The sequence below is a fragment of the Nicotiana tabacum genome, chromosome 22, assembly GCF_000715075.1.
Source record: "Nicotiana tabacum cultivar K326 chromosome 22, ASM71507v2, whole genome shotgun sequence".
Taxonomy (NCBI): Eukaryota; Viridiplantae; Streptophyta; class Magnoliopsida; order Solanales; family Solanaceae; genus Nicotiana; species Nicotiana tabacum.
In genome coordinates this window covers 8228575-8241431 of record NC_134101.1, presented here as the reverse complement: position 1 = coordinate 8241431, position 12857 = coordinate 8228575, and the positions used below count along the sequence as shown (strand labels likewise).

General features: G+C 36.2%; 1 protein-coding gene across 7 annotated transcripts; it reads right to left on the bottom strand.

Moving 5' to 3' along the window:
• Nucleotides 1-1293: 1293 nt before the first annotated feature.
• LOC107792589 (AUGMIN subunit 3-like) lies at nt 1294-12857 on the bottom strand. Of its 7 annotated transcripts, none has more exons than XM_016614813.2 (18): nt 12416-12857; nt 10996-11032; nt 10290-10393; nt 9496-9691; nt 9028-9091; nt 8287-8390; nt 7175-7259; nt 6936-6990; nt 6155-6286; nt 5102-5171; nt 4781-4838; nt 4638-4693; nt 4251-4403; nt 3567-3678; nt 3357-3498; nt 2335-2410; nt 1759-1854; nt 1294-1565 (listed from the first exon to the last, which is right to left on the bottom strand). In XM_016614813.2, exons 1-18 carry the CDS (start codon nt 12589-12591, stop codon nt 1434-1436), a joined length of 1848 nt encoding a protein of 615 aa, XP_016470299.2. In that variant the 5' UTR covers nt 12592-12857; the 3' UTR covers nt 1294-1433. The 7 variants fall into 7 exon arrangements, with proteins under 7 accessions (XP_016470299.2, XP_075099912.1, XP_016470298.2 ...); XM_075243811.1 differs by having other exon boundaries at nt 6149-6286; nt 9025-9091; nt 12416-12744; XM_016614812.2 differs by having other exon boundaries at nt 9025-9091; nt 12416-12744.

Below are 12857 nucleotides of genomic sequence, written 5' to 3'. Positions count from 1 at the left end.
TGGTGACCGGACTCAGCATCCACGTTTAGAGGGGCAGATTGGGAGTTCGACATCTTAAACTTTGACCTGAAATTAAAGACACTTCAAAGAACAAGTGTAAAATAGGGTGCGTTATGAAAATTTGTATTAAATTGCCACTATTATCCTTAGCCCCACAGTGGGCACCAAACTGTTTACCCTAAAAAACGGATAACAATTAAATTTGTAAGTGGTTTTAAAGATACGTGGATTTATTCAATACAAACGGTAAAAATTACTAGAATAAACAAATAAGAGATGTAATAAATTATCAAACTGCTTAAAAATAAAGGGGGAGGGGGTGATTCTAGACTTGGGGCAGATTCAATGAGGTATCCGTCTTCGATCCCGGGCTTATAATAATGAAACACTGACCAACAAACGTAAGAGCTTTGAATAACAGAATAATAGTATATTTTCTTGGTATGTGTGCGTTACAATGTTGCTAATGAATAAGCAGACCCTCATTTATATAGTAGGGAGTCCTACTCTAGGTACAATTCCATAAAAGGTAAAAAAATCTTCCGTTTAACTAATCACCTGATTTCCGCCGGTACGTGCCGAGATCCACACCGCGATATCCGGCCGGTCACGGATATCACGGCCTCCTGTTAATCATGTTCGGTCGCCCAATAATGCTCTTTGAAGTCTTTTAAGTTTTGGACCTATACCGGGGTCACGGCCCCAATATTCTCGAGGGCAGGCGCCGTGCCCCCGCAACCTGTCTCAATGAGTCCCTTTCCTCGATTCCAACTCCTTGTCATCACGTCCCTTACTCAATTTATTTTATCGGAAATCGGACCGTCTCATGGGTCTAATTTCACCCGTATACAGTCTCTCTTTGTCAATGCAACGAGTATTTCATCCAGAAAAAGACATAAAGTAGCTCTCTAGGTCCGAACGGAGTATTAGTTAAACACCTAAATTTTGCAAAGGATCTTACGTTTTATGCCTATCTCGTGTTTATCAGTTACTGCTAATTAAAACGGCATGGAGTTAACTACATCTACATGGCTTCCAAGATTTGTTTGAGAAAATTGTTGACAACTGTGGATAACGCATCCACGGGAATTCCATAACAATGTCTACACCATGTAACATGAGAACAAGGATTTCACTTCAAGGACTAAGGACAATGGTTAGCATGTGACCTTATATTTTATTATCTTCCATAGCTACGTTTACTGATAATTTAATATAGTAATATTCCTTGTGGAGTCATACAAGATAATTAGTGCAGGTTACGTATTTAGTAGTTGCACCATATGAATCATGAGGTTAAAAGTCCCATCACAATGCTGAAAAATGTTGGACTGAAAGCAGGAAAGAAGAAACAGGGCTACATACACATGCACAAATACATCAAAAATGAAGAAACCGACTACGTACAAAGCACAATATACAAGGAAGAGCAACTATGACGATTGCAAAGCCCCAACACTTGCAGCAAATTCCATGACCTTGTTTCTTAAGCGCTCAGGGTAGCAGAAGAAATCAACAAAAACTCGCCTCTCGATTGTCTTCTCGGCTTTTTGATGTCTGTAAATCTGTTTTATGACGAGGATATCATCTATTAGTTTCCGTCTTCAAGAAATATAAAGCATAAAAAGGAGTGATAACGTGCTTTTTCTTGACCGATATCAAATATACAGGAACCATCTGATAAATAAAACAGCACCAGAAATTAGCAATGGTGTCTATTTAGAGACAGAAATAAGAAGACTCAAACTAAAAGCTTACCTCATTCTTCTTCAGATGTTCACTGGTCACATCTTCAATGGCGCGAGAAAGGTTTTTATTGTAGTCTTCCAATGTTGCTAGCTGCTTCATTAGTGTCTATAGAGGGAAGGACATAAACGAGAAATATGAGCTTAAAAATCTTCAGAGATGAACAGAAAAAGGAACCGATGTGCTCAGCGAGTAACCATCCAGATATTATGCACAAAAAATATTATAGGTCTAATTTCAGAGAAACCTAACATGTCGCAAAGTAGGAGGTATAGTGGAGGTCCATCTTATATGACTATTCATATAACTTTAAAAAGTGAGGTAAGCTATGCAATCAAGAACATATTTCTTTTCAAGAAGCAAAAGATAGTGGTATATTGGTATATCAGAGAGCAACATATTTCTTTTCAATAGCATGATATATTGTTCTCCATGTATTAGTCCAAGTTGAAGAATCAAAAACTCCACTTTGGATGAAGTGATTAATTAAGCAGTCAGAAGAAAATTAAATCTCGAAGCCTTTTGACCAAACAGGGGGGGGGGGGACCATATTTACATACAGCAAAGGCATAATGGGAAAAAATCTACCTGAGGAGTTAAAATTGGTTGCGCAGTTGTTGATGAAGCAAACAATAGCTGCTGCAAACTTTGAAGAAGGGTGCACCTAATATATGACGTAAGGGTATAAGATGTTTTGACACCATGACATGTTTATATATTCAAATCACCATTAATATCAATTACATCACTGAAATGTCATTATGACGGTGCAGAACTCCTTGCAGAATGTAAAAGCTAAGGAAACTCATAGAGTTCAGATAGCATATTAACTTCTTTGAAATATCAATTAGACAAAGACCTCAAACTACAAAAATAGATCATGAGCTGGTAGGTTCAAGCATCAATTGAACCCTACGAAGGTGAAAGAGATATGGTTTATGCAAAATGGAATGATTCTTGGCCACCCTTGCTTCATGGTGACCTTATGGCAATTTCTTAAGAGATTCCAGTAGATAACCAACCCAACAGATTTCAACAGACTTCTTAAACACTATTGGTCCAAAACTCCCATCTTCCATACAATCACCAAACACAACCTCAGGGATCTTTCCAGACATTCACAACCAGCATCCTAGGAAACTCAAATATGTAAGCTAGATCCTAGTTACAGGTCCTTGTAACTCCAGCAAGTCATCACTTGTAAATAAAGACATGTCTGACAACTGGTCAGAAAATCAGAAAGAGACGCTACATAGCTTGACGATTTGCAAGCATGTGTTCCGCAAATACCTTATACAATTATAATGAGCTAGAAGCAGATTGATAGGCAGACAAAACTAGTATTTGACGGATTTATTTTTCCGTCAGCACTGATTCATCAGGATTACATATGGTTGATAATTTGGTGTTGGCTTAGGATAAAAAGCAATAAAAACTAGAATAAAGCGGATAACCAATATGTTGCCAGTGCAATATTGGGCCATGTAAGAGCATATTTTGCACTAAATATAATTCTAATGTTTCAAAGCTGTCCCCAACACGATCAATATTGTCAAAATAACAGGAGGAGTTATACAGATTGGTATAATTCGACAGAATTGAGAACTTACAGTTTGTTTATACATGTATCTCTATCCTGAGGAAGGTTGTGTTCAAGGTCATATTGTAAAGACATGAGATCAGAACGAAGGATTGATATATGTTGAACAATGCCAGGTGCCGATACATATGTTGATGGACCAGCTTGAATATCTGAAAAATTCAATTAGTATGAACAACTAAAAAAGGTTAAGTAATATTTCCAAGTCCAGATCCGTTACTTGAATATAAACTTAGAAGGTCTCTGATGCCATGAAGAAATGTATCACGATCATCCACTGCCCCTTGTTCTTGAACATCAGAAGCAGTTTGAATCAGTGCCATGCACCGACCCTAAAACAAAAGAGTTGCATGAGTGGACAACTAAAGAAATCAAACATGAAAACGGTACTCCTATGTCCAAATAAAAACGAAAATTTTCTTTTACGAGGAATCAAAGGTATAACCATCTTGTGTCCATATTTCAATCGGCCTCCTACATTGCCCTCTTAAACATGCATCAACCGGTAACACCACCTCCCAATTCTAGTTTCTACCCTCTATCTCAAATTAATTGGAGTCATCTATATGAATCTGTTGTATCCACTCAATTCTATTCAGCTAAATTTTATGTGCTTCCACAAAATTCAGATTTTAAGTTCCACGTGAACATGCCATTCTTTTTGTAAAGACTAAAGAGAATTTTATATTCGATGTTCCAGCTTCATCCCTTTTATCCTTCAATTTAAAAGAACCAAAGAATAATTATGAAAGTCAAAAGTCGTTTGAATGGCTAGGGACGTTAAGTATTGAAAGTTGAATAACGCTTAAAATATGGGAGAAGCGAAGAACAAAATCAAACTTGTGAAGGTTCTTCAAGTTTAATTCAAGTCTTGTGACATGACTCATTCTACACATATACATACCACTCTGCCTTTTGTTGCTGACAGGTATCCGTGCAGCTCAGACTCAATAACTTTAAGCAATGAAAATGCCCCAAGCATGGTCTTCTTTTCCAACTGACATGCTACTTTCAGAAATTGATGCCTTGCAACATGATTAATTAAATGATTTATGAACTGCAAAGAAACCATAATTAGGTAAGAACTACAAGAATTTCTAAGCATCAATATACTAAATTAGATACCCAGAGGTAACTAACAATTGGAACCCGGAACAAAATGATATTAGAAAATGCTGCATGACAAATTAGCAAAAGCGAGCCATTAATATTTGCTCCTTATGATGGTTGTTAATTGAAGAAATAAAGAAAATAACGGTATAGGAAACACATCACTTTGTCTTACACATACCGCTTTTTGCCGATTAATGTAGAATTCTTGGCGCATGACCTTTAGATCATAATCCCCTACATATTCCAGGAAAAATATCATCCATCAGAAAAATATATGCTACAAAAATTTAAGATCACAATGTCAGACAACAATATTATTACCTTCCAAGATGTATGTGTCTTGCAGCTGAGCCAGCTCCCAACAAAGATCAGGTATAGTCTGAAAGAAGAATTGCAGTAGATAATATGCCCAACTATAACATCAAAAGCTAAAGACATCAGGGGATTCTTAAAGAGGTTGTAATGAAATTTAGAATATGTTTGTTCATCATGTATCAATCACTTGAACTGATATTGACGCATCATCTAATCAACAATCTGGTAATGCTATCTGACAACTTCTCTTGTTTCATGACTATATAAATTATGTAATAAATAGCTGGACTATGACCAGACAAGATAATCTATTGGTGCTAGACAAACCTCTGATAATAACTTCTCTTCTTTGCGATATAAAATTGAAATTTCTCCAACTAGTTCAGCATGTTTTCTCCTGCACAGAGATAAAGAATTTGATGATAAAGTAGCCCGCAAGCAAGGATATAACATTCAGTGAAAGGGAAATTAGGACATCCATTTTCAGAAATACAATGTTTACTAGAAGGCAGAGTATCATTGAATAAAGATAGATAGACCAACAACTACAAAGTTTGCCAACAGGTTGTAGATAAATAAAACTATTTGGGGATGTCACAAAATGAAAAGGAGCTAGCTTTCAATACATATTTTCAACATTGCAGTTCTTTCTGTTAACCTATTCCTCGTTATTATGATTTTCTTTGGTTCGTTGAATTATCATGATTATTTTCATATACAATGGCTTCATCCTGGGAAGTTTGAAATTGCGACCAATAGGGAAATTGTAATGCAACTATGATAAATACTGCAAGAGGTCTCCCACTCTCTCTCCTGCGGGTAGAAGCTAGTATTCTTCCACGCGAATGTGATAGTTAACGTATAGAAAAACAAAATGCCATGCAATGACAGAACAGAAGTCAAAAAATTATTCGGGATTGTGCAAGCAATTCCTAACCCTCTAAGTACACATTAGTTTCCAGCTTCAAGTTGTATAAAATATCTTTATTTTTGCTTCTTTTTTTTTTTTTGGGGGGGGGGGGGGAAGGGAGTGTGCAGAAAAACAGAAGGTCATCCATCCTTTTGCAGAACTGAAACACGAAATTTTCCTTAAATAGTCTTGACATTATCACAAGCCTTAGTAACTGTTAAGCAAATATAATAAACTCCTTTGGTAAGAATCAAGCTTTCAGAATGCAACACGCAATTGAAATAACTAAGATGTGATGTTACACTGCTACCCCTAAGAGTAAAATATACAAAATGCTTCATAGCCAAATCGAACGGCCATATGTCACTAAGAGCATAGTGAAATAATCCAAATTTGAGCAATACACCATGAACACAAACAACAAGAAAGAATATCAGTTCTATAAGCAGAAGAGTGAAGATGACATCAACCGAAGAGAATGAAGGTCCAGATGAATGTGAGCCTCATCTGATGTCACTTGACCCTTAAGCGCAGTAAGAATAGCTTGTTGCTTAGCATTCTCAACTTGAGCTTCTATCCATTGCCTCTCACTTGGGCCAAATCTGTCACAAAAAAGGCAACCATGAAGTGGGGTTAACAATCTTTTTCTTGAAGGCCTCAGAGATGATTCATGGCAATCATGGTTGGAATACAGGGAAGTACTTTCAAGTAGTTAAAACTGATAGGGGTCGTTTGGTAAGCGGACTAAGTTATCCCGGGATAATAATCCCGGGATCTGGACCATTTTATCCCACCTGGGAGGTGGGATAAAATAATCCCAAGTTTGATGGGATAAGGTGGGACATCCAGTATTAAGTCTGGTGTTTGGTTGATGGTATAAATTTATCCTCAATCAAACATGGTATAAATTTAAACCGTAACGTATCCCACCTTATCCCGCGTACCAAACGAACCCATACTACTTTTCTATATTTGCATACTATAGGAACCACCAAAGTAAAATCTCTTCAATTTCTGACGTTATATGACAATTAATATAGATGGCTAAGCATCCTGTTTCAGGAATGTCACATAATATTAGGATACATCCCAATAAAGCCAAAACATTCAATTGGAAAGAGGTAATATAAAAAGTTGAGAAACATTTAAACAGAAAGAGAACTCCTATATATATCAGTCATGAAAGACATCTTTACACTTCTAGTCTAAAACATACTTCACTTAAACTAAACCAAAAGAAATGGTGCATACATGGAGCGAAGGCGTTGCAGTTCAGAAACACGCTGGTGGTGTGACTTTTCCAGATCTGCCATGTCACAATGAAACATATTTCAAAATCAACCTAACAACCACACAGAATAGCAAAGCTTCTCCGAATTCTTAGGACAAGAAGCCTCTCTATTAGTAAGTACACGAGCAAATCCAAACACAAACATATGCTTGACTTGCAGAAAAAACTATTGTGAAAGGAGGTATACGAATGTAAATACCTCGTAGTAAAACGTTTGATATGTCATTGAGGCTAACCCATGAACATTTTGACTTTCCCTCCTCTGCAACTAATCTGTAAGGACCCTAAACCGCAATGAACCAATAATAGCAACGTCAAGTCACTGAAACCCTATAAAATAGATCTGGAAAGAGCAGATTAAATGGGAAAGGCCAAGGTTTTCAGCTATGCTAACGAACATTGTAATGGTTGGCTGGATGACACGGGCCTGGCCATCTAAGGCCAACCCACCAAATGGGATAACCACTACGTGTGCACAAAGCTGAAGACTCAACATAAACCATTCGATATGGCTTTTAGGTAAAAACTCAACCTGACATTCTCAGCTAACAATCAGCCAGACCCTAAAATCAAATTTGTACCATAAAAGCACAAACATTTGAGTCATTGAGATCCTAGAGAATCTGGAAAGAGCGGATTATAAGGGACAGTTCAGGGCTTTGGCCAGGCAAAGGGACATTCTCAAAGTTGGCAGGAAAGGTACAGGCTGGTCATCCTAAGCTCAATTTATTGACGGTACTGCATATACTATAAAGTTCAACATCTAAAGTTAAGATTGCATATTAAGTACTATACAGCAAGAAACACAAGTCCCAAAGTAAGCCTTCCCATATTTGTAGAGCTGAGAGAATAAACTCAACATAAAAGATAGAACTCAAAATAAGACCATGTATTGGCTCATTTTATGAATTCTATCTTAAAAATAAGAGAAGTTCCAAGGAAGGAAATGATACATTAAAGGTGAATATTTTACAAACTTCTTGGCATTATGGAAGTCAGACCTAAAAGAATTCATGGATCAACAACAGGTAAGAAGCAACAGGGAGACACTAAGCAAAATCAGTTCACAGTTATGCATTAAGTCAAAATTGTTTGCAAGCTTTACCCTGTATGTTGCTCTGACATAATCCAAGTTCAATTCAATATCTAAGATTTGATGAGTTCCCAAATATGTGAGACATTATTTACTTTGGAGCTAGAAACACTTTGCTAAACATCTTGTAATATATTATGATACCATGGTGTATCAGGGTCAAGAAGATAAAAATGCTCACAATGGAAAGAACCAAGAAAATAAAATTCCAAACGTACTGTATCTAGATGCTTGGTAAACCACTGATTTAACTCTTTCACACAAAATGCGTCCACCAGCAGATATGCATGGAAGTCCGAGTAAGAAAGGTATATTCCATCTTCTACAATAAAAAAAGAATTTGTAATATCAAAGAATAGTCACAATAGTAAAAACTAGCTAAAGAATTCAAATTAGATTCTTAACTCCCTCATTTTAATTATGTTAAGAAGTTAAGTAACTAATTGTTCCACGTGGATTGTGTAAGGAACTCTATAAGAATCTTTAAGGGCTTGGGGCACTCCAACAATTACCTTCTAGGCGAAGATGAATCATAGTTCATAGAATATAACACGGAAAGGGAAGCAGAATTTGCTCAACTCAAGTTCTCATTTGACCTGCTAATCTTAATCAAGTTGGAACCTTGACATCCAAGTGAGCTAAGTGATAGACCTTTACCGCTAGTCTGATTAAGATACGCAGCATATTTATAGAGTATACATAAGATATGTGCACAAACACATCATTAAAAGCAAAGCAATAACCAGTAACACTCTTCTTATAAAAATATAATCCCATCTTTTTCGGAGAATCTAAGTTGTCCTTACATTTTAAGCAGTAGAACCTACAAAAGATCTACAGGAGAGTGACATTCAAAACCAAAGCATTAGGAAATCTTTTAATTAAAATATATAGCACACAAACCCTTTAATCAAAGAGAAATTTTCTGAACAGTCATATGAAAAAAATTGAAGTACCACCCCCTGAATGATAGTGTGCCAACTCCTGCGCAGTAGAAGCCATCCTTCCAAGAACTGCATTCATCTGTGTACAGTGAAGCATTTTAGGAACCATATAAAATTATAACATAATATCATTATATGTACATTTTCCAGTGAAATTATCAGTTGTCAGATTAACATCTTCAATCTGCCACTTAAACAAGCCAAGAATTACTATTTTTCTCATCCTCTTCTCAAGTTGTCAGCCATCAAAATAGCATTTGAGCTTTGTCTGGTTGAGTTGCAGGTAAAGCAAAGTAAGAGTTTACTGTGAACCTGCCTACTTAATTGCCAGGCCATACTGTCTTTAAAATATCCTCGCATCAACAGATTTTACCATCAATAGCAACCTTACATGTGCAGCCATAATAGGAGATGATATTGTTTGTATAGACTGCATGTCAACTATGCAAATAAGATAAAATAACTTGCATTTAACTGCCATACCTCTAGATTCCTTGCTGAAAGGCTATCATCTGTGGTAGCCTGCTGTCCATTGAGAATAGAAGTTGCTGCAACTCGAGCCCTTCTTCCCTGAATCAATGCAGAAGCCTGGCCCGTGAGCATATCATATTGAGACTGCAATCGTCTCAGCTGTTTCTGCAACTCCAATTCTTCTGCTTTTAATGCTAAAGTTGCATCTCTGAAGATCAAGCAAACCATCAATATTAGAGAAAAACAGAGCAAACGTATATGCTGAAACCAATTCAATTTAAGAAAGGAGCAAAGATGAGGCATAAGCAGAATTATTCCTAAGAAAACAAAATCCTAAACTATTTTACATTTTACTATTTACCAAAAAAACTTAGGAAGATATAATATCTTGTGCACACTAAACTGCTTTTATCAACTCTCCGGTATCTAAGCTGTCTCTTCAGGTGCAGTTTCTAATTGTGGAATAAAGATTATCCAGAAGTGAAGATTGATCAGATCCGCGGGGGGTGGGGGGGGGGGGGACTGGTGCATCGTGCATTCCATAATATCTCCAGAAACACAACTTAATATCTGAGGAGTGAACTCATAAATAACTGTTTGACTAATTTTCTTTTGCATCAGGAGTAAATAAAATGCTGGAACAGTGATAAAGTTGAGGCACACCACAATGTGATGTGACTAGTTCAGAAACTAATATTAAGTCAAAAATGTAATTTGAGCATGTATACACGCACTCAAACTTCGAGGGTAGAATAGTAAATGTTTAGCAATAAAGAACAACAGATCTAAGAGACAATAGCCACCACCGTATATCCTTCAATCCTTCTTCACTTCCGAAAACTGCCTCTTGGTTTTCTCTCCTTGTTGAGAAGGCTGAAATGCTGTCATAAGCAAAGTCTAGATCTTCTCCCTGAGAAGTCATGGCACAAATAACGGTGTTTATGTACACATAGTGGCAAGAATGAATAAAGGAAGAAATGATAGAAAAATCTTCAACTTCTATTAAATGAAAACTCCTTGTTACATATCCCCTTTTGAAAATCCACAATGCCCCCCCTCCCCCAAACAAACAGAGTGAAAAGATACAATGAGACGAAAAGAATCTAAAGGTTGACAGATGACAAGTAATTATCAGTCGTAAATCATTTACCATAAACTCACTATGCAGTTTATAGATATTACGATACTCATCTTGCAATTGTGAACCTCCGGAAACTTTTTCCTCTTCTAAAAGGCACCCGAAGTGAACTTTGAAAAAACTTGACAAATAGGGATGTGCTTTCTAACAACTGAGATAAGGATACGCATAGTCCAAACCCCCTAACTAATATACATCAGCATCTGTCAGATATACCATAGGAGGCACTAAGTAACGTTTAACTATACCACCAAATTCTTGAGTTTCAACCAGACTGAACAAAATTTTATTTTAATATGAAATGATAGTGTTGCCCACATTTTTTTGTGATTTGGGGGGGTAAGTTGAGGATGTGAAAAGGCATGAAACCGTACCTCCAACAGCTTCTCTTCCTGTAAAAGCTGCTCGTACCTAGTTTACAGAGAGGAAATATTTGTAAGGATCAATAACGTGTCCCATCTATTGAACTAGAGAATTCCGATGAACACAAGAAAACAAAATTGCCTAGAAGAATAGACTAGACAGTCTAAAATTGTAACAACAAGATGAATTCTGTAAGTAATGTGTTGTCAAGAGATGTCATTTCAAGCAACTGAAACACTTCCGATTCTGATTGATTGAGAATGAGGATAGAGTCATATCGACCAGTATATACTTCTTTCCTCTTTTTTATATGACTACTTTTTATCAAGAAAGGGAAAAATAAGTGAAAAACTAACATAGGCCTATAGTGATCATGATCGTGAGATTTGAATTAAAAAGATATTAGTAACTAATAAACGCATACACCAATTCGTGAACAAAATACATACCTAGAGGAAAGTTCAAGAGATAATACAGCTATTACTACTATTACGCCTCAATCCTAAGCAAGTTCACGAGATAATGAAAGTTGAAAATACTTTCAGTAGAAAACTCATGATTATCACTATGTATTCTCCTTGAAACTATAAACTCGACAATTACATCTAATCAATATATTCTAAAGCTTCTATTGCCAATGTGCAAGCCAAAATATACTTTTTTAAAAGGAAAGAAGGAAAGTCCACCACACAAAGTCTTGCAAATATCCTCCTATTCATTCAGGATAAAACCGAAAGTAAAGTAATCACAATTATGTTATCATGCCCATTAAGGATATATAAGACTTCGAAATGAAATTGCTTAGTAACATTGAACCAAAAACATAATGAATTATAAATAAACAACAAATTCAATTACAAGATTGGTAGTCAGTATCCAGTATCCTAATAAATAGAATTCTAAATTTCCTTCAAAAATCAGATAAAACAATATATACATGACACAACTAAATCAATTATGTAAAAGAGTACATACAAGGCGCTAAAATGACACTACTTACTAACTTTACAAATTAGAGAACACATTAAACTGATGAATAAACAATAAATTTAACAATAAAATAGGTACTTAGTACAGCTTCCGATCTAATATAGAAGTGTAAATTTCCACTTCCACTATCTCTTAGGACGTTCAATTTTCACCCTTACACAAAACTATACACACAACCAAAGCAATCATGTAGCTAAAGTGACATTGCTTGGTAACTTTGAAAATTAGAAGAAAAAAACACAATAATCAGATGTAGCAAACAACAAATTTAAATACTAGCTTGATACTTAGTACAGCTTCCGATCCACAAATAAGTTGAGATCTAAATTACATTTTTATCTCAATTTTGGACGCATAGATGAAATTATACACACAAACCAAAGCAATTTTGTAGAATGTAGGAAGATAAACTGATAGGAAAAAAATGAAAGAGTGACTTACTGTGTAACTTCGGATGGGGAAAGGACATTAGAAGGGCGAAGGCTAGAGCAAAGCCAGTCCAGGACTGGTCTAGCGTCGTCGTATTGGAAAGGCCACTCGAAACTATCAGGATCAAGTGATTCGTGACCTTCGTAACCCAATTCCCCAAGCAATGCGCATAATCGCGCACCGCTCATGCTTCACTGTTGTGCTGTAGATGTTTAGATCGGAGTGTCAGTTGGTTAGAAACGCCGCCGGAAGAGATGCCGATTGGCGCCGGCACTGACCTAATTTGAGAGATTTTTGGCTGACGATAGAAATTTGAAATGTTACTCGCACTACTACCTGTTAACTGAATTAGAGATGGTGTTTCAAATTTAATTTTCTTTTTCCCTCTTCTTCTTCCTCTCTTTTTTTAGAAAAATAAAAATAAAAATAAATATGACAATTAATCTGCGAAAAC

Bases quoted from the DNA above. Each gene is read 5' to 3' on its own strand.
- LOC107792589 (XM_075243811.1), bottom strand. From the start codon at position 12,591: ATGAGCGGTGCGCGATTATGCGCATTGCTTGGGGAATTGGGTTACGAA. The intron at 9,692-10,289 runs GTGGTGGCTATT...CTTGATCTTCAG, and splicing joins GAAGGATTGAAGGATATACG to AGATGCAACTTTAGCATTAA. The intron at 4,404-4,637 runs GTATGTGTAAGA...GTTTCTTTGCAG, and splicing joins ACATTAATCGGCAAAAAGCG to TTCATAAATCATTTAATTAA.